The sequence below is a fragment of the Cetorhinus maximus genome, chromosome 2, assembly GCF_964194155.1.
Source record: "Cetorhinus maximus chromosome 2, sCetMax3.hap1.1, whole genome shotgun sequence".
Classification (NCBI taxonomy): domain Eukaryota; kingdom Metazoa; phylum Chordata; class Chondrichthyes; order Lamniformes; family Cetorhinidae; genus Cetorhinus; species Cetorhinus maximus.
In genome coordinates this window covers 221102232-221120622 of record NC_135880.1, presented here as the reverse complement: position 1 = coordinate 221120622, position 18391 = coordinate 221102232, and the positions used below count along the sequence as shown (strand labels likewise).

The 18391-nt window shown below is 39.5% G+C and overlaps 1 protein-coding gene across 3 annotated transcripts in view; it reads left to right on the top strand.

Annotated features, from left to right (window-relative positions):
- The window catches only part of ttc12 (tetratricopeptide repeat domain 12), a 54059-nt gene that overhangs the window by 23504 nt on the left and 12164 nt on the right, over positions 1-18391 (top strand). For 2 of the 3 annotated variants that reach the window (XM_078533009.1, XM_078533007.1), the window contains 12 exons: positions 488-609; positions 1801-1860; positions 4178-4249; positions 5250-5310; positions 5951-6139; positions 8714-8783; positions 10664-10752; positions 11566-11734; positions 13718-13810; positions 15786-15849; positions 16100-16234; positions 18204-18308. In XM_078533009.1, the coding sequence (XP_078389135.1) occupies positions 488-609; positions 1801-1860; positions 4178-4249; positions 5250-5310; positions 5951-6139; positions 8714-8783; positions 10664-10752; positions 11566-11734; positions 13718-13810; positions 15786-15849; positions 16100-16234; positions 18204-18308 (1229 nt within the window). The remainder of the gene's footprint in view (positions 1-487; positions 610-1800; positions 1861-4177; positions 4250-5249; positions 5311-5950; positions 6140-8713; positions 8784-10663; positions 10753-11565; positions 11735-13717; positions 13811-15785; positions 15850-16099; positions 16235-18203; positions 18309-18391) is intronic. The other variant, XM_078533008.1, reaches the window with a different exon arrangement.

Here is an 18391-nt window from a genome sequence, read left to right as displayed (position 1 = left end):
CTCTGTCCCTGTATCATTATAATAAATAATATTTTTATGCAAATAGAGATTCTTGATGCACTCCGGATTATACAGAAGGCCAACCACAAGTCAAAAGTGTTCCATTAAGTAATATTTACTGGCCACTAACTAAAATACTTGATTCATTTCTATGATTCTATATGTTTCCCTTCTGGACCTTTGTACTGCAGGTTTATAGTTGGATCTAGTTTTGTATCATTCCCTGTGAATAATAACTTGTACTTAAAGAGCCCTTAATATAATGAAATGTTCCAATGTGTTTCTTAAAAGGGAGGAAGGAATAAACATTAAATAGAAGCTATAGACTATTGAAGTTTGGAAGAAATAGAATGTATTAAGTAGGCTTTTGAAGGTGAGCAGAAGCTTCCACCATCTTTTAAGATCCTTAACCCGCTCTGTAAAAATTGACACAATATTAATTTTTATTCTACTTTTCTGTTTTGAATATTAATATTTTCTTCTGCAGCATTGAAAGATAAAGGGAATGCAGCATTCAACAAGGGGGACTATGCAACTGCTGTGCAGTACTATACAGATGGCCTGGAAAAGTTGAGAGATTTTCAGGCTCTATACACCAATCGAGCACAGGTATGTTTAACCATTAATTGCCACTTGTGCTCTGGAATTGTTGCTTTATGAAAATAATTTATAAAGATGGATTTTGAAGAAAGCTGGGTGTTTTTGTCTGTAATTTTTGTGAGGCTGCAAAATTTATTTTCTACCCAGGGTCACAAGTCACTCGTGGCTGAGAAGAGTACAGGACCTGTTATTCAACCTCGGTTGCTACTGCTACAAGCTGGTTTGTCAGAGAAATGAGTCTTAGATACAGTGCTTTGCCATGCATCTCAGAAATGTTTCAAAGCATAATTACTTTGGCGGGTAGTGACTGTTGAGTTTGTAGACACAGCAGCCATTTTGCACACCAAATCCCACAAACAGCAGCGAGGTGAAAGACCAGTTAATTTGTATTGGATGGTTTTATTTTGAGGAGGATTGTTGTCTACGACATGAGATAACTCCTTGCTGTTCTTTGAATAGTACCAGAGGATCTTTAACGTTAATTTAAACTGCCAGAACAGGTAGATTTAAAAGTCGCATCTGAGGGATGATATTCCCAATTTTACAGTAAACACTGTACTTTACTCAGCTTTTAATTATGCCCAGGGGCTGTTTAATGTTGACACTAGGTGCAAAAAGTAGAAAGTTTGCAACGGCCAAGAAAGCTTGCACAACTAAAGTAACTCAATTTAGACAAACTTCTTCAAGTGCGTCAGCAAAAAGTTGGTTCATTTATGTGAAAGATGAAGGGCTTTTTCCAACTCATTTTAAGAACAAAGTTGAGCAACATAGATTATTGCTCTGAACATAGTTTTCAGTACAGCATTACTGTTGAAACTGTGAAGGAATATAATAAGATTCAGCACTGACGGTAGTAGTACATCTTGAGTTTTCCTTTAAGTCAACCTGGAAGGTAAAAATAATTACAGATAGGAAATACGGCCCACCAAGGCTTCTCTCTATTCACCACATTCTTGCATCTTCTTTCCAGAAATGCTGTTAATCCTCTCGTGAATCCATTTAAACTACTCACTTCAATAGTCTTTCCTGGTGACTTACTTCACAGTTCTATTTTTTTCTTTTGGATGAAAAGGTTCTGTCTGGCTTTCTCACAGCTAAATTTTCCTAATTTTGATATGTCTCCTAGGATTTGAACCATTTGCCACAATTTAGTTAAATGTCCTTTATCGTCATCAAATGTCTGTTTGTTTCTATTTTCAGGCGTATATCAAACTAGAAAAATATGAAGAAGCACTTACAGATTGTGAGTGGGCCTTGAAGGTGAGAACAGTTGAATTTAAGAGTATGATACTTTTTTTAACGTTTCTAACGTGTGTGTATAGTGGCTAACTGTTCCAATTTCAGGTTCTTCTGAAACTATTTTCTCACTAATTTTGCAGCAATTCTCATGGATATACTAACTCAACAATTGTTGAACTCAACAGTTGGGAATTGTTTTTCAGCAGCCATTCCCTTTCCATAATGTGTGTCCCAGGGTTAAAAATTGCACTACCTTCAATAATCTTTCTGGTCCTGTCTTGCTTGATCATTGCTCTTGTGAATTACCTTGGAATGTTTTGTTACATTAAATGTGCGACACAAATGTAAGTTGTTGTTGGTGCTGTGCGATCACATGCTTTGGATTGGTGGATACTAAACACAGGTTTTTGGGCTCAAATAACTATTTATAGTGAATAGGGAATATATGAAGCACAAAATATTGGCAAATACTAATTATACAATGAAAGTGTAATGTAAAATGTCGATAATAAGTTAATTACCCTTTGTAACAACAGCCTTTGGATTCAGAGAGCGAGTTCCTGAATGGCAAATTCCAGCTTCTTTCATAAGTTCATATCACCTTTGGTACTATTTGAATTGAAAAGTGGTGCATGTGATCTGAGCCGTAATTTGCAAGATGACTAAGTGCTGCTGTCATGAATTCCCAGAGTGCAGAGGCCTTGTATTCATTGTTATGTAATTAGATTTTTTTTGCTAGAATTTTTGGGATTGTTTTGCTTTCTTACTGTTGTGCAGGCACTCAGAGGATGAAACACTCACCCATTTACCTGCAGAATAACATGATTGATCCTTTCATTCACCACAGAAGTGCTGTGGCTGTCATCTTGAGAATGTTCTGAATCAATAAACAAGTCAAGCTCAGTAGAAAATTACCATATTTTCAAGATGAGTTGACCAGATGTTGAAATAATAAATGGAAAATATACACTCCTAGTACAGAACTAAGTACATGGGTGCTGCTTAAACTTCACAAGTAGTCACAGTACACTTTTTTGTTTCATAATTTTATAAGGTATCTTGAAGATGGCTGCGAATAAGGTGGGGGAGGGTTTGGATCTATTGATGATCTATAGTTAGTCAGTTTTATTACACCAGGGTTAAAGGTTGCATTACCTTGAAGCATTCATGCTAATGCAAATCAGAATTAGGTGAATTTAAGGAGAAATTAGAGGTGTTTTCTTTTGGACACGAAGGAATCAAAGAATATGGGGCCAGGGGAGGGGAGTGGAGTTGAGGTAGGAGATCATCCATGATGTCAATGAATGACGGAGCAGGTGGAGGAGCTGAATGGTCTATTCCTGCTCCTATTTTTGATATTCTTCTTATTATTTATAAACAGTATGGCCACTGAGGAATACAGAATCTATTGTATAAATAAAGCAACATTTTGACTCTCTTTGGACCATATCACTTAATTTGTTAAATCTTCCTCACTTGCTGAATGAGTGGGTATTCCACAGTTACCCTTCACTTTAGCCCTGGGTTATTTAGTATCTTTGATCCATTCAATGCAGTGATTGATTATTCAAGAGTCCTTCTTACAGAACCAAACTAAATTTGCATTTATGTAGCATTATATTCTGTAACTTCAAAACATTCCAAAATACAATAATACAATAAAACGTACAATAATTACTTTGAAATGCATTTGCTGATCTGTAGCTAACTATTCACACAAGCACAGTTCCGCCAGCAGCTGTGAGATGAACGACCAGATCATTTATGGTTTTGGTGGTGGTAATTGAGGGAGGAACATAGAAGGGCTCCATACTGGCCTTTCAAAACTTACCACAGGATCTTTAATGTCCAGCTGTACCATTTGAACAGCCAAATAGGGCCTCAGTTAAAAGCAAAAAACTGCGGATGCTGGAAATCCAAAACAAAAACAAAAATACCTGGAAAAACTCAGCAGGTCTGACAGCATCTGCGGAGAGGAACACAGTTAACGTTTCAAGTCTGTATGACTCTTCAACAGAACTGTTCTGTTGAAGAGTCATACGGACTCGAAACGTTAACTGTGTTCCTCTCCGCAGATGCTGTCAGACCTGCTGAGTTTTTCCAGGTATCTTTGTTTTTGTTTAGGGCCTTAGTTTACTGTTTCAGCCAGAAGATGGCACTACTGATGTGGCAGCACCCTCTCAGTACAGCACTGAAGTGTCAGTCTAAATTTTGCATTGAGTCCTAAAGAAACCTTATAATTCTAACCTAATGAGTGATCGCCACAGTCAAACTGGTCTAGGTAGGCTATTGGTATATTACGCTTGGTCATTTAACGTGCTGCTCTTTATGACTGCAGTGCAATGAGAATTGTGTAAAGGCATACGTCCACATGGGAAAGGCTAACCTAAGCTTAAAGAAGTATGAGGAGGTAAGATTGTTTCAGTAATTTACATCTATTATTACAGCTTTCTATTGATGTTTAATGCAATAAATGACATTAAAAATCTAGTTGCTTTAAATTGCTGAAGTTGCTTTTAGCATTTTACTTTCGGCCTGCAAGACAGGAGACTGTGCTACAGATAAATCTTCCTTTGTCATTTTAACAATCAACCACAGATAAACAAAGACTAGGCAGATGTTTAGGATTCAAATAGACTAAAGCTAGTTAACCATTCACTTTTGTTTAAGTATAATTTCCAGTTTTGGACATCACACAACTGTCTGCTTTTTCAATGCTCCATACAATTAAGGTTTACAATCATTTTACAGTCAATGTGACCATAATGCATTTCCGCAGTATAGCCACTTTGTGGAAAAGCATTGAAAATAGAAAGAAAGGATTTCTGTTTATTTAATTGAATTACAAATCAAACCTATAATTGGGAATTACTGTAATTACTGATCAAAACTACAGCTTATAGAAATACTCTGAAAATGGTTTCAGACGTGAATAAAGCTCTCTCTATTAATACTGTAGTATGTGACTATATCTGTTTATATAATAAGTAGCCTTACTAATGAGACCTAAAAAAGAGAAAGAAAAGCAATTGAACCCTGACCTCACCCAGTGTTTACTTAACAGCAATTAGCCCTTGTGGCTTTAAGGGACATAGTTTGACCTTTGCAGTAGAAAAATACATTATGCGGTTCCTTATATAATGCTCCTGTTCTTATAAAACAGTGTATTATTGACATAAGTAGCACCAAATGAGGTTAGCTAATGTTTATATTTATAAAAGGAGGTATTTTAATGGGTGTGCTTGTATTTTGGGGTACAGATGTCTTCATGAGCATACTGTTCCAATTATTGCTTTTTGATCATTGCAGTATAGTCAATCCTGAGTGTCCATTGTTCTGTGTCTTCAGAAGGTCAGTGTTGCTGAAAGTGAGAAATACTGTGATCTAAATGAGATTATGTTCCTCCCCAGGCTCGGCAATGCTATCAGAAGATTTTAGAAATTGATCCAAACCGAGAGAAGCTGGTTAAAGGTACAAGAAAGGTTTGCTGTCTTTAAGAAGCGCTAAGCAATTGTACAGTACAAAATATAAAGAATGACATGTGTGTCCTTATTTGCCTCGACTAAATTATTCCCTGTTTGCCTATTTTTTGTTTGGAAATACTGGTTAGAGAGTTCCCTTAATGGGCATTAAGGTTCTTAGTGCCCCAAGACTAGGGATGAGAAAAATCAGCAATGTTCCCACTCCAGATCATTATCTATTCTCTCCTGCCATGTTAATTTTTAATTCACGAACCTAGGCCTTGAGTATCAGTGGGGCCATTTGAGTACAGGTGGTATCTCAACCTCACCGATCCCAAAACACACACTTTTTCCAATAAGAATCACTGGATAGCAATCTGGAGCAAGAACCATGACTGACTGAGTTTCTGTTCTCTGGCACTGGGAGCATTGAATTCATTTACTGCCACTTGGAAGAGAACAAATATTGAACCTGGAAATTTCCTGGGTCGCTGTTACAACACATAATGCATTTACCCGTTGAAACATTGGGAAAACTGTATACACAACTTTAGTAGTTAAATTCAGAATATGTGCTGATTTGTTGTGTACTGTAGTTTATAACATTTGACTTTTCTAACTGCTGACAGGAAATCTTTTTTAAAATTTAGAATATACAAATTTACTGGAGCTGGCTCAAAAAAAAGAGCAGCAGGAGAAAGAAGTTGTGGAAGAGTTTGAACGGGGCAATGTGAACACTACAACAGCCCATGAAGTGCTGAAGAAACTGTCCAGTCCCAATAAGATTTCTCTCTTCTACCTTGGTGGTGTGAGATTACTGACTGAGCTGATGAAGGAGTGTAAGTTGAAGATGCAGTTGTGCCCTTAACTGTCACAGAGCTACCTAGATGCACTCATTTTTGAGATGGTATCCCATTGCGGTAGTGTTAATATTAGATACATAGCTGAATGAAAGGTATAATTGGTGCTATGTAAACAGAAAATGTTGGAAATACTGCCTTTACTGCTGAATATCTGTGGAGGGTTAACTTTACAGGCCTGTGACCTATTGTCAGTACTGGAAGATGTTAAGGTCTGTGATAGAGTGGAAAGCAGGAGTGAATAAATTAACAGCAGAATCCTTACCAGCACCTGCTGCCCCCACCACCAAAAAATAAGAAATAGAAATGATCTGAAATTGTTGAACTCAATGTTGAGTCTGGGAGGTTGCAGAGTGTCTAATCAAAGATGAGGCACTGCTGCTGGAGTGTCTGTTGAACTTCATTGGATCATTGTAGGAGGCGGAAGATAGAGAGGTCACAATGCACGGGTGACAGAATTAAAATGGCAAATGACCAGAGAAGTTCAGGGTCATGCTTGCAGACTGAACGGAGGTGTTCAGCAAAACCATCTGCATTTGGTTACCTCAGTGTAGGGAAGATGGCAGTGTGAGCAGAGAATATTGTATATGATTGGTGTTCATCAGTTCATGCAACCTAGTCCATTTGTTAACTCGCATGTTCACTTTTCTACATATGTCTCGAGATAGTGTTCAGGATCATTTTTCTTCACTGGCCTGGGATGCTGAGGCCAGTTATACTGCTGTTACTACTGGTACAGCTGAGATCAACTTACTTAGCATAAAGTGTGGGTTTGAAGCTCACCTCCTCCTGGTTTGTAGGACTCAATTCAATATCATGGAACACTACCTGGAAAGTACAATCCACAGAAACTTTCAAAAGGCAACTGGACATGTACTTTTTGAAGAGGATTAATTTGCCTGGCTATGGGCAGAAAGCTGCTGAGTGGGACTATATGAAGCAGCTCTTTCAAAGAGCCGCCATGACAGGCCAAGATTCTTTTGGGAGAATTTTCTCCCCGTCGGGTGGGCCGGTTGGGAGTGGGTGCGGAGCCGATCGTCGCCCACGGTCGGCTGCGTTGCCATTTTACGTGGGCGGGCCAATTAAGGCCCACCCAGCGTGATGCACACCTGGTAGCACTCAGCACTACCAGTGTGGGAGGGGGGGAGGAGGGAGAGTCGGGGCCTGCGCTCTTTCGCACATGTGCAGAAATCTCCCTGAGGCATGGAGCTACCTCAGGGAGATTCACTTCAGTTTTAAAGCTCAAAATAAAGCAAGTTGAAAATCATTACAGTTCCCCTCATGTGATGCTGTCACATGAGCTGGGACATGTGCATGAAATGTTTAAAAAATAAACATTTTTATTAATTCAATAAACCCTTCATGAAAGCCCATCCTGCCCGTGGATGAGGTTTCATGAAAAATGCGAAGGCCGCCTGGGCTCTTCGCCTACCCGTCAACCTTAAGGTTGGACGGGCAGCCCTGAGAGTTTGTTTAATTGGATTATTAATGGCCGACTCTGGTACGCGCCCATCGAATGGAAGATCGGAATGACGTGTGGTGACGTTGGGACGCATGCCCGATGTCACCGTGCGTCATTTTGCGCGTCGGTGTGTGGGACTCTCCCCCACACGCTGAAGAGAAAAATTAGCCCTATGATTCTAACATGCATCAGGGAATCCACCTGAGAAGATTCTTCTGATTTGGTGTAAACAGGTTTGAGTAGAAGCCAATCCTAAGACTGGAATACTTTACCACCAGACTCACATCTGCCAGTGCTCTGCAGATTCTACCTACAGTCTTTTCTAACAATTCCAGAAAAACCATCCCAATAATCAGTCCCCATTATGTTGCTTACTACCTAATCCCCTCAGTTTGATTAGAGGGCAATGTCACCCTTAACTTGTTGTAGAGTATTAAACACAAAAAATAACATAAGGATGGAAGAACATTTGAGATTTTTAACTAATCAAAATCAATAGTCCATTCACTGTGCAAATATAGATTAAACAAGTTCCTGTCCATTCCTTGTGCTCTGCCCTCCTTGCTGGGGAATGGTTTTATGGACACTGCTCACTCTGTGGAACCCTGTATTATTAAGCAGTAGCTTGCCTCATTGGATTGGCAGAACTCCCAAATCTGAGTCAGAAGGTTGTGACTTGCAGGTCCTAATTTGGGCTTTTTATATCTCTTTACAGATTTTAAAAAACTTATTTGCAGTCTACAGATTTTTAAAAACTTATTTGCTAATAAAGTTTTAATTGGTCCTTTGTGATAGGAGGTTTGTTCCCTGAATTTCGACTTTCACCTGGTCCTCCCCCATCCCATCCCTCCCCTCCACATCTCTTTGTTTTGATTGGTCCTGCAAAATGGTCTTGGTTATCTCTTAGTTTTGGTCCTGATAAACTTGGAACATTAATTCATTCTTTATTTACAAATGGGGGTGGCTTTCTGTTGTTTTTCCAACATCTCTTGTTTTTGGAAACTGATACATTATTGTCTGTAATAAAGGCTGAAGAACATTTGTTTATTTTTAAACTTTGTCATGAATATATCCTTTATTTGCTGTTGCAGGCACTGAACAGACTTTATTCAGAACAAACAATGGATTCAGTATTATCAATGACAATGAGATTATAAGAAGGTAAGGGACTATGACTATTGTCAATACCAGGGACAGATAACACCAACACTGAGACTGACCAAAGGCTTGGAAATTAAAAACAGCATAGAGACATACTGAAAAGGATTTTGCGTCTATTAACCTTTATAGCTTACACTAGACCAAGTACCACAGTGCCTGGAAGACCTGGAGCAGAGTTTTTAGGTTGACGGATGGGCGTGATTAGTGGGTCTGGGATCGGCTGGGGAATGGGCTGCCCACTGCGATCGGCCCTTGACTGATTTCACGCTCAGCGCTGCCAGGGTGGGGTGGGAAAACAGGAGAAAAATGTCCAAGCTTCATAAACAGTCACCTGAACATAGACATGATAAAAATGCTGTCCATAGATTTTTACGTTTTGTATTTAATAACGGAAACCTCATCCCACCCTTGGATAAGGTTTCATGCAAAATGCAAAGTCCGCCTGGCTGATACATCCGTCCGCTAACCGTAAAGTTGGATGGACCATGAAAAATTGGAGACAATTGCAACTTTAATTGCACTAACTCGCCTCATAATTGTCAGCGGGCGCGCTTCCGACTTTTATGCATGCGCGGGATGACGTCAGGATGCTCGCCCAATGTCACCTCACGTGATTTCGCGTCCGATTGGGTCTGGCGCTCACCTGCACCCGCATGCCGACCTAAAAATTCTGCCTCTGCTATTTGGAGTGAGCAGAAATAAATAGTAGTGGTATGATGGCAATGTGCATTCTGAGTTCCACCAGTGAAAGAACTGTTTCTGTGACAGCAAGACAAGCCTTGGCAAGCATTATGATACCACCTCAAGGAGGTAGGCCCACACACCAGTTGGGCTTCAAAGCAACCTCAGCATAACTATGCATCAGCTTTCCAGCCTCCAGTTTAGACTCACTCGCCTTTACTATAGCAAGCATACATATACTTTAGATTCAGGAGCTGTCACTGACATGTGCACTAACCACACATTACCAGACACATATAAAAGCCTATCTCTTTATTGATGCATACTTTACATAGGCGTGAGTTTTTCAGTCGGCGTGCAGGGGCGGACCCAACACGCCAGCGGGTAAAAAGATGCGCGATGACATCGGGTGTGTGTCCCGACGTCATCATGCTGTCTTGCGATGTTTTGATAACTGATAGGCCTATTAAGGCCATTAACGAAATAATTAATGTCATTGTTTACGCTGCCCATCCAACCTTAAGGTTGACGGGCAGACGAAAAGGCCAAGCAGCCTTTACGTTTTTTAGGAAACCTCATCCACGAGCGGGATGAGATCTCCTAAAGCTTTTATGAATCAAGTAAAAAAGTTTTCTGAAATGTAAGTCACATGAGATGGGGCATGTTTAATTAAATTTATTTTTCTTTTATTTATTTATTTCAATAGTGCTTCAAACTCCCTGAGGCAGGTACGTGCCTCAGGGAGATTGAAGCACTCTTTCGCGCGCTTATGAGTGCTGGCCCCAACTCTCCCTCCTCCCCTCATTACAGGTAGCGCTACTGCTCCTGTCTTACGCTGGGCGGGTCTTAATTGGCCCACCCGCGTAAAATGGTTGTGCAGAGCCGATCGGGGGAGGAGGTCAGCTCCGCGACCGCCCGCTCCCATCGAGCCCGCCCACCGACTGAAAAATTCAAGCCATAATAAATACACATTGAAAAATTGCAAAAGTACATGATAATTAATGTTAAAAAATTGACAAATATTAGGAATTTATTTTTGTGTAGCTTTTTTCAAACTAAATTCAATCAATTTTGTCCTTTTGTAAACTACTTAAGTTTTCACTGTTTTTCCTATGTTTTGAAAACCCAATGCTTTTTTATTTGTATCATTTTGCAAAGGCCAGAAATGTGTATTTTTCTATCATTCATGTCTTTAACAGGAGTCTTACCAGCTCAGTGAAGGAACCATATGAGGTGGAGCTATGTGTTTCTGTCCTTGTGCTGTGGCAGGCAGTTTCTCGTGGAAATGGTAATTAGACCTATCTATACTTATACAGTTAATAAGTCACTTTTTGTAACAGATCTGCATCTGATTTATTTTAACCTGTTCGGTTACTGCAACTAGGATAGGAGAGGGAAGGAAGAAAAAGTAAAGGTTCCGAAGAAGAGTCGTATTGGACTCGAAATGTTAACTCTGTTTATGTCTCCGCAGTTGCTGCCAGATCTGCTCAGTTTTTCCAGCACTTTCTGTTTTTGTTTAAGAAAAAGTGAAGCTGTTGATTGCGGACAGTACGATCATGTCCTGAATATTCAAAGACCTTAAACTGCAGAGCTCATAAGAGAAAGCGGCTAAGGCAGGGGAACCTCAGCATATAAAAGATTAACTGGTGCAGTCAAAATAAATCCAGAATAATTACTTGAAAATAAATCAGAAAAAGTACATTCAAAACTGAGAATTCTTTTCTGTAAGTGATACGTATTTGAAAAATTCTGCCAATAAGGACTTGGATATAAAGGCAGTCAACATGCCAGACTAGCAGAGAGCGTGCTAAAATGAGCAGTTTCAATGGGCTGAATAGTCTTTCTTCTCTTAGGTTGTTCACGTATTTTGTAATAACCTGCAAATTGTAATATTCATCTCTCTGGGGGCCGGGTGAGATTATGAATCAGTTCTTCCCGTAAACAAGAGATAAGAATAATACCAGGATATGCACCATTTACAGAAAGAGGCCACAAATAATGTGAAATAAATGGCATTCATTTTACAGATTTCATTCTGGTTTGGTAAAATGGCTAGCAAACTTTGTTTGCATCTTTAATCTGTAACTTTTTTGGCTTTTAGAGGAGAATCAACGTTTATTTATCACTTCCTCTGGTACAAGTGAACAGTTGCTGGATCTGTTGTCATGTAAGGAGAGTGGAATCTACAAGGAGTGTCTAACTCTAATATCCATTTACTTATTGTCGGAATATGGCAAAGGTTTACTGCTGTGCAATCTGAATTTAACCAGGTAATCCTCTCCACCATCCATGTAGGTGGGTGAATAGAGATTTTCTTTTGTGAAGAAGGAAGGGGCGGTGAAATTGTCAGTATGTGAATGCAGTTCAAGTGTTGTTTAACGAGAAGGCATTGCGTTAGCAAAGATTATAAATGTGTAAAAGGATAATTGTCTTATACTTGTTCTGTATAGGGAAATTAAAGGTAGGCAGATTGATGCTTTCAGTTGACCTGGTAACCTCAGTTTCCCAGTGCAGTTCATTAAAGTCTTATTATATGGCTAAAGTTGGTTGAACTACTAAGCTACTATCTTAATTCTAAACCTCATAGCTTTCAAAGATTTTTGATGGCGTTTAATCAATATTAGAGATCTTCTCATTACCACTGAAATGGGTGTGAAAAATTCATCTAATCTAACATGTCTTGATGCAGGTGACGAAAGTGCTGGACATGGGGATCTGACCCAATTATACAGGAGCCCATTGCTCATTGCTTTATCACCTGAAGGAAAATCATATCATAGGATGACAGCCTTGAAATAAAATTGAGTAACCAGTCTGGCATTATAGGTCTCAAACCCATTTCATGTGGCACCTCTTTTCCCCCCAGTGGAGTGGCTCCAAGACATTCCTGTGTTAATTTTGCACAGATGGCTTAGCTGGGAAGAAAGCTCCTTCTCCATAGGTTTCCTGCTGGAAACTTAATTGATATTTTCTTAATAAAAGTGGGTCCTATGCTTCAGTGTAAAAGGAGTACATCAAATAAAAAGCAGTCTTCTTATATTTTTCTTCATTGACTGCTGGGACTATTTTGAACACTATTAGGAACATAAGAAATAGGAGCAGGAATAGGTTTTATGGCCCCTTGAGCCTGCTGCACCGTTCAGTAAGGTCATGGCTGATATTCTACCTCAACTCTACTTTCCTGTCCAATCCCTATATCTCTTGATTCCCATAGTGCCCAAAAAATTATCAATCTCTGCTTTTCAAATGAGACGTTAACCAAGACACCTTCTACTCTCTCAGGTGGACCAAAAAGATCTCACAGTGCTATTTCAAAGAAGAACCATTCCAGTTTTCCTGGCCAATATTTAGCTCTCGGTCAATATCACTAAAGACCAGGCTACCTGTTCAATGTCATGTTGCTGTTTGCGAGAGTTTGCTGTGTGCCAATTGGCTGCTGTGTTTCCTACATTGTAATAGTGACTATGCTTCAAAAGTATTTCATTGGCTGTAAAGTGCTTTGGGAGGTCCTGCTGTTGTGGAAGGTGCTATATAGATGCAAGTCTTTATTTTTTTTTTGAATATACTCAATGCCTGAGCATCTACACATTCCTCTGGGATAGAGAATTCTAAAGATTCATAACCACCCGAGTGAAGAATTTCTTAGTTCTAAATGGCTGACCTCTTACCTTGAGAATATAAGCCTAGTTCTAGACTCTCTAGCCAGGGGAAACAGTCTCAGCATCTACCCTGCCAAACCACGTAATATTAAAATAAAAGCAAAATACTGCGGATGCTGGAAATCTGAAACAAAAATAAAAATAGCTGGAAAAACTCAGCAGGTCTGACAGCATCTGCGGAGAGGAATACAGGAATACAGTTAACGTTTCAAGTCCGTATGACTCTTCATCAGAACTGGGTTCTGATGAAGAGTCATACGGAGTCGAAACATTAACTGTATTCCTCTCCGCAGATGCTGTCAGACCTGCTGAGTTTTTCCAGCTATTTTTATTTTCGTTTCATGTAATATTAAACTTCAGTTAGTGTGAAAAGAATTGAAGTTTTGTTGCTGCCAGTTAGTCAACTAAAAACACTGCGCCCTAGTTTATAACGATGGTATCAGTCAGCATGGCAGTGTCCGTGTAATACATGTGAATGTTTTTAACCATTGATTTTAAAACACTCACGGAATGTTCTGAGATTGTGATGGGAAACAATATAAATGTGAGTTCTTTCTTTCCTGACTGGCTGTTGTTAATTGTCTTTTTGTGTAGGTTGATGCAGATTCTAATGGGATTCATGAATTGCATTGATGAAACCGCTGGCGATGCCATGGGAATCCTCACCAGCCTAGTGCCTGAGAATAAGTAATCTTATTTTATTTATCTGCTTAAAAAAAATGTACATCTTTCTTTCTTAATTGCTGTATCTTATTAAATGCTTTGTGTTTGTGTGTGCAATGTTGTATATTGAGTCATTTTGACCAGTCAGATCACAGAAACAGAGACCATTATTCTCTGGTGTCCACCAACTGATCTGTTCTTGCTTGTTGTATACCTGAAGCGAACACCGTCGAGATTTCCTATTTGTAATTTGATCACCACTGCAAGCCAGCATGTATCAGATTTACCACAGTCAGAGCCCTGGAAGGTTTGTAATTTACATTGAATGACATACTATTTTCAGCACAGAAACAGGCTATTCTGCCCAACAGATCTATGTTAGTGTTTATCCTCCATACAAGACGCCTCCCTTCCTGCTTCATCTAACCTCATCAACATGGACTGCAGCGGTTCACAAAGCTGAACACCACCTTCTTGAGGGTAATTAGGGATGGGAAATAAATGCTGGCCTAGCCAGCGATGCCCACATCCCATGAATGAATTTTTTAAAAAAATGTTAAAAATCACCTTCTACTCCTTTCTCCCTTTTGCACTAATCTAGCTTTCCCCTTAAATGAATCTATGCTATTTGCCTCAACTACTCCTATAGGGTACCTATTTCCACATCCTAGCCATATGGCAAAGAAGTTTCTCCTGAATTCTTTATTGGACTTATTGGTTATCTTATATTTATGCTCCTAGTTTTGATCTCCTCACAGGTGAAACATCTACACCTACCCTATCAAACCCTTTCATAATCTTAAAAAGCTCTATCACCCCTCAGCTTTCTTTTTTCTAAAATAAAAAGCCACAAGCTGTTCAATCTTTTCAAATGGATATAACTTCTCAGTTCTGGTATCATCTTTGAAAAGCTTTTATGTGCCTTCTCCAGTGCTTCTATATCCTTTTTTTCCATAATGGGGACCAGAACTGTGCACAGTAAATATGGTCTGATCAATTTTCTATATCCCAGACTCACCGTAAGCAAAGCCATGGAAGGTCTTCATAGTTCAACATTTCAGTCTTGTCATTGTGCACTGCTGTTGAGTCTGGCTAGCTATTTCCTCATGGGTAAAGGGAAAAAACCTATAAGGCCAATGGTTCCATTGTTTTAAGACCCTTTTAGTTGCTGCATGGACACTTGGATAACCCAACACTTAATCTTATTCCCTCGAATCATTTTGATGGAGAGCAAGAAGGTGGTGGCATAGTGGTATAGTCACTGGACTAGTTTTCCAGGGACCCAGGGTAATGCTCTAGGGACCCTTGTTCGAATTCCACCATGGCAGATGGTAAAATTTGAATTCAGTAAAAATCTGTAATTAAAAGTCTGATGATGACCACAAAATCATTGTCAATTGTTGTAAAAACCCATCTGGTTCACTAATGTCCATTAGGGAAGGAAATCTGCTGTATCTTACCTGGTCTGGCCTACATGGTAATGCAATGGACTCTTAAATGCCCTCTGAAAAAGGGTAATTAGGGATGGGCAATAAATGCTGCTAGCCAGCGATGCCCACATCCCACGAACAAATAAATAAAGGAAGGGAACAGAACTAAGGATAGCTCACTAAACCTTTCACAGCTAGGCAAACTGAAAAGAAACACCAAGACATGTGAAACCTAAGTCTGCTGAAGTCCGCAAGAGAGGCGGGTCTCAAATTGGCTAGGCCAGGCTTATTCTGAGTATCTCAGTGGTAGACAGTTAAAATGCCCCTGATTGAAAGTATCAAGAACTGATATGCTTGATAATGATACGATCACAAAGTGATTGTCAGTCATGATTCCTCAACACTGCATTAACTGATAAATTTGGACTATTAAAAGCCTTTGGCTAAGCTTAAACATTCAGATTGAAAGCTGACACAGGCATATATATAGGCAATTTTGTTTTAAAAAAATGATGAGTATTCTTGCTATTTTAGCACATGACTATAACATTTGATTTCTTCCCCATTAGGTTTAAAAAGCATTGTCGAAATGATTTTGCGGTCAATGTGTTACCATCGTTTGAAAGTCTCCTGGTAAGGAATTAATACTGAGTCTTCCCACATATCCACCTGTCAGAACTTTTTCAGTGTGTATTTGAGGGTGTATTTTGACATTACCTTTAGAATGCCTCAGCACTTATTTGTTGCTGCTAGTAAGTACTCCACACAAGTCATATTCAAATCTCAAGCAAAGCATTTTTCATTTGATTGGTTTATGCTTCAAATATTCACTTTGCTCTTTCTCATGCACATTTTATTTTTGCTGGTTTGATACTTGTTGCAGCAAAACTTGAAGTTGGTGAATAAGCAGATGTTTCCACACTGCATTTCAGTCATAGGCAGCATTGCATCTGACAAGACAATATCTGGACAAATAGCAGGAAGAGAAGAATACTGGGAGTCATGCCTAAATGCTATCGTAAGTTTCCTAAGAATGTGGAAAACTTGAATTTCTATATTGATGCTTCCATTTTTACCTTGAGTTAGAAATTTCCTGTGTTCATTTAGGATATTAAATATGACACATCTATTTAGTGAGTATCTCTTCTCTGACAAACAGCTATGCTTGTTATCAGGCATTGACATATTCAAAATGACTTTTATTTTTCATACAGAAAGTAATCAGAAATGTGACATATTTTGTATGGTCTTTATTTGTAAATGGTTTTCATTATTAACCTTGCAATAATATGAATTGTGTGACAGGTGGCTGCATAGTTTACAGGAATTACGTGACAAGCATCAGCTTTGGCTCAGTGACCCACTCTTGTCTCTGAGTCAGATGGTTTGATTATTTGGTGCCCATTTTGTTTGGGTGAAAAATGGGTGTTGCAAGACTCAATATAGCATGCTCATTCTATGCCAGTTGTGCACTCCATACCATATTAGTTAGGGCATCCTATATTTGTCCAGGGCATTGTCTGAAATTGGCATGAGGCCCCTGATTTACATCAGCAAGGAGCATAACACACTACATGTTGTGGTCTGTCACCTGTGAATTTTATATTTTACATGGAGTTTTCTCAGCAGTGGATGCCAAACCAATAGTCTTTAAAGGGACCACTGGAAGCTACCAGACAAAAGGTTAAGTTGAAAGTTTTATTTATTATGGAGCTGCAGGTGACTTGCCCTTCCTCCCTTCCCAACCACCTTGATTGCTCCTCTCACCAGCCTCATCTGAGGACCTCGCCCCGCAACCTAGCTGTCCGAACATGGAGCCCCCCCCCACCATCAACCACCTGAGTTGACGCTGGGGCCACTACTGACACTTTCAGCTTGTTGGTACTATCCTAACTGAGGCTGGCAGATCAATTTTCCTTGGCCCTGTTGCCAACCTCATCGGGTGCATGCAGCATGCACCAATTTCTAGGACATAATTGAGATTGACATTTAGTACTGAGGGAATGCTGCACTCTCAGAGGTGGCGTCCTTTGAAAGAGACATTAACGTCTGCCTGATCAGGTGGCTATAAAAGCTTCCATTACACTATTTGACAAACAGCAGGGGAGTTCTCCCTTTGTCCTGGCTAACATTTGTCCTTAAGCTAACACCGCCATAAATCAGATTATCTGGTCATTTATCTTGTTGCTGTGCACGAAGTTATTGCTGCATTCACCAAAGTTTTAACAGTGTCTACTTTTCAAGTACTTTTGTTCTGTGAAACATATTTGGGGGGCATCTGAGGTTGTGAAAGTTGTGTCAATGCAAGTCATTCTTTATAGTTCGGGCTATAATTAGGACGCGTTTGTGATCAGCAAAAAAATATTGCACCTTACATTGCTGAAATTAACCTTTAATGTACAAATGAGCTATGGGCTCGGGTGGGATAGCTTATTTGACACAAGCACACAAGATCATTGTGAATGCAGAGCATCATCTTAGCTCACCCACCCAGATTCACCTTCACCTCTCCAATAATATCTTCTAAGTGTTTCATTGATGTTTCCAGATGTCCTTGCTTCCATCAAGACATCCAGTCCACTCTGCATGAAGAAGCATTTCCTGACATCAGTTTTAACCAGTTTCTCCTGTTGTTATGGTTTAGCTGTGCCACAGCAGTGGTGGGTTGCAGTGTTGATCCTGAAATTAAAATCTGCTTGATTCTCTTAGGAATTGGAAAAACTTCAGAAATGTAGGACTGGGAGAAGGGTTTGAAAGTCTTGACTGAAATAGTGGAAGGAGTGGGTTAGATATAGTCAAAATGCTCTTTATTCAGTCCAAACTGCTTTAATTTAGTTAGATTACAAAACATCAGCTGAGACTTCCCTTTGTGATTGCATCAACCCCGTTGATTTCTGAGCCTGTGTTTTATGTACAAACTTGAGGCTGTTACGTCTCATACACTTGGTCACCCAATTTTTAATAACACTGTTTCTCTATTCACATAGGATGAGGCTATATCATCCGTCACCAAGGCGGAGTACAGGGAAACCCTGTACACTCTTCTAGGCCTGATGGTAAACGTTTCCATAGAGCAATGCTGCACCATCCAGGTAGGAAATTAAGAACAAGGACAGCAAATGCTCATCTTTAGAAGCTGTTTTTAAACCATTTCCCCACATTTGTTCTGAAGGCA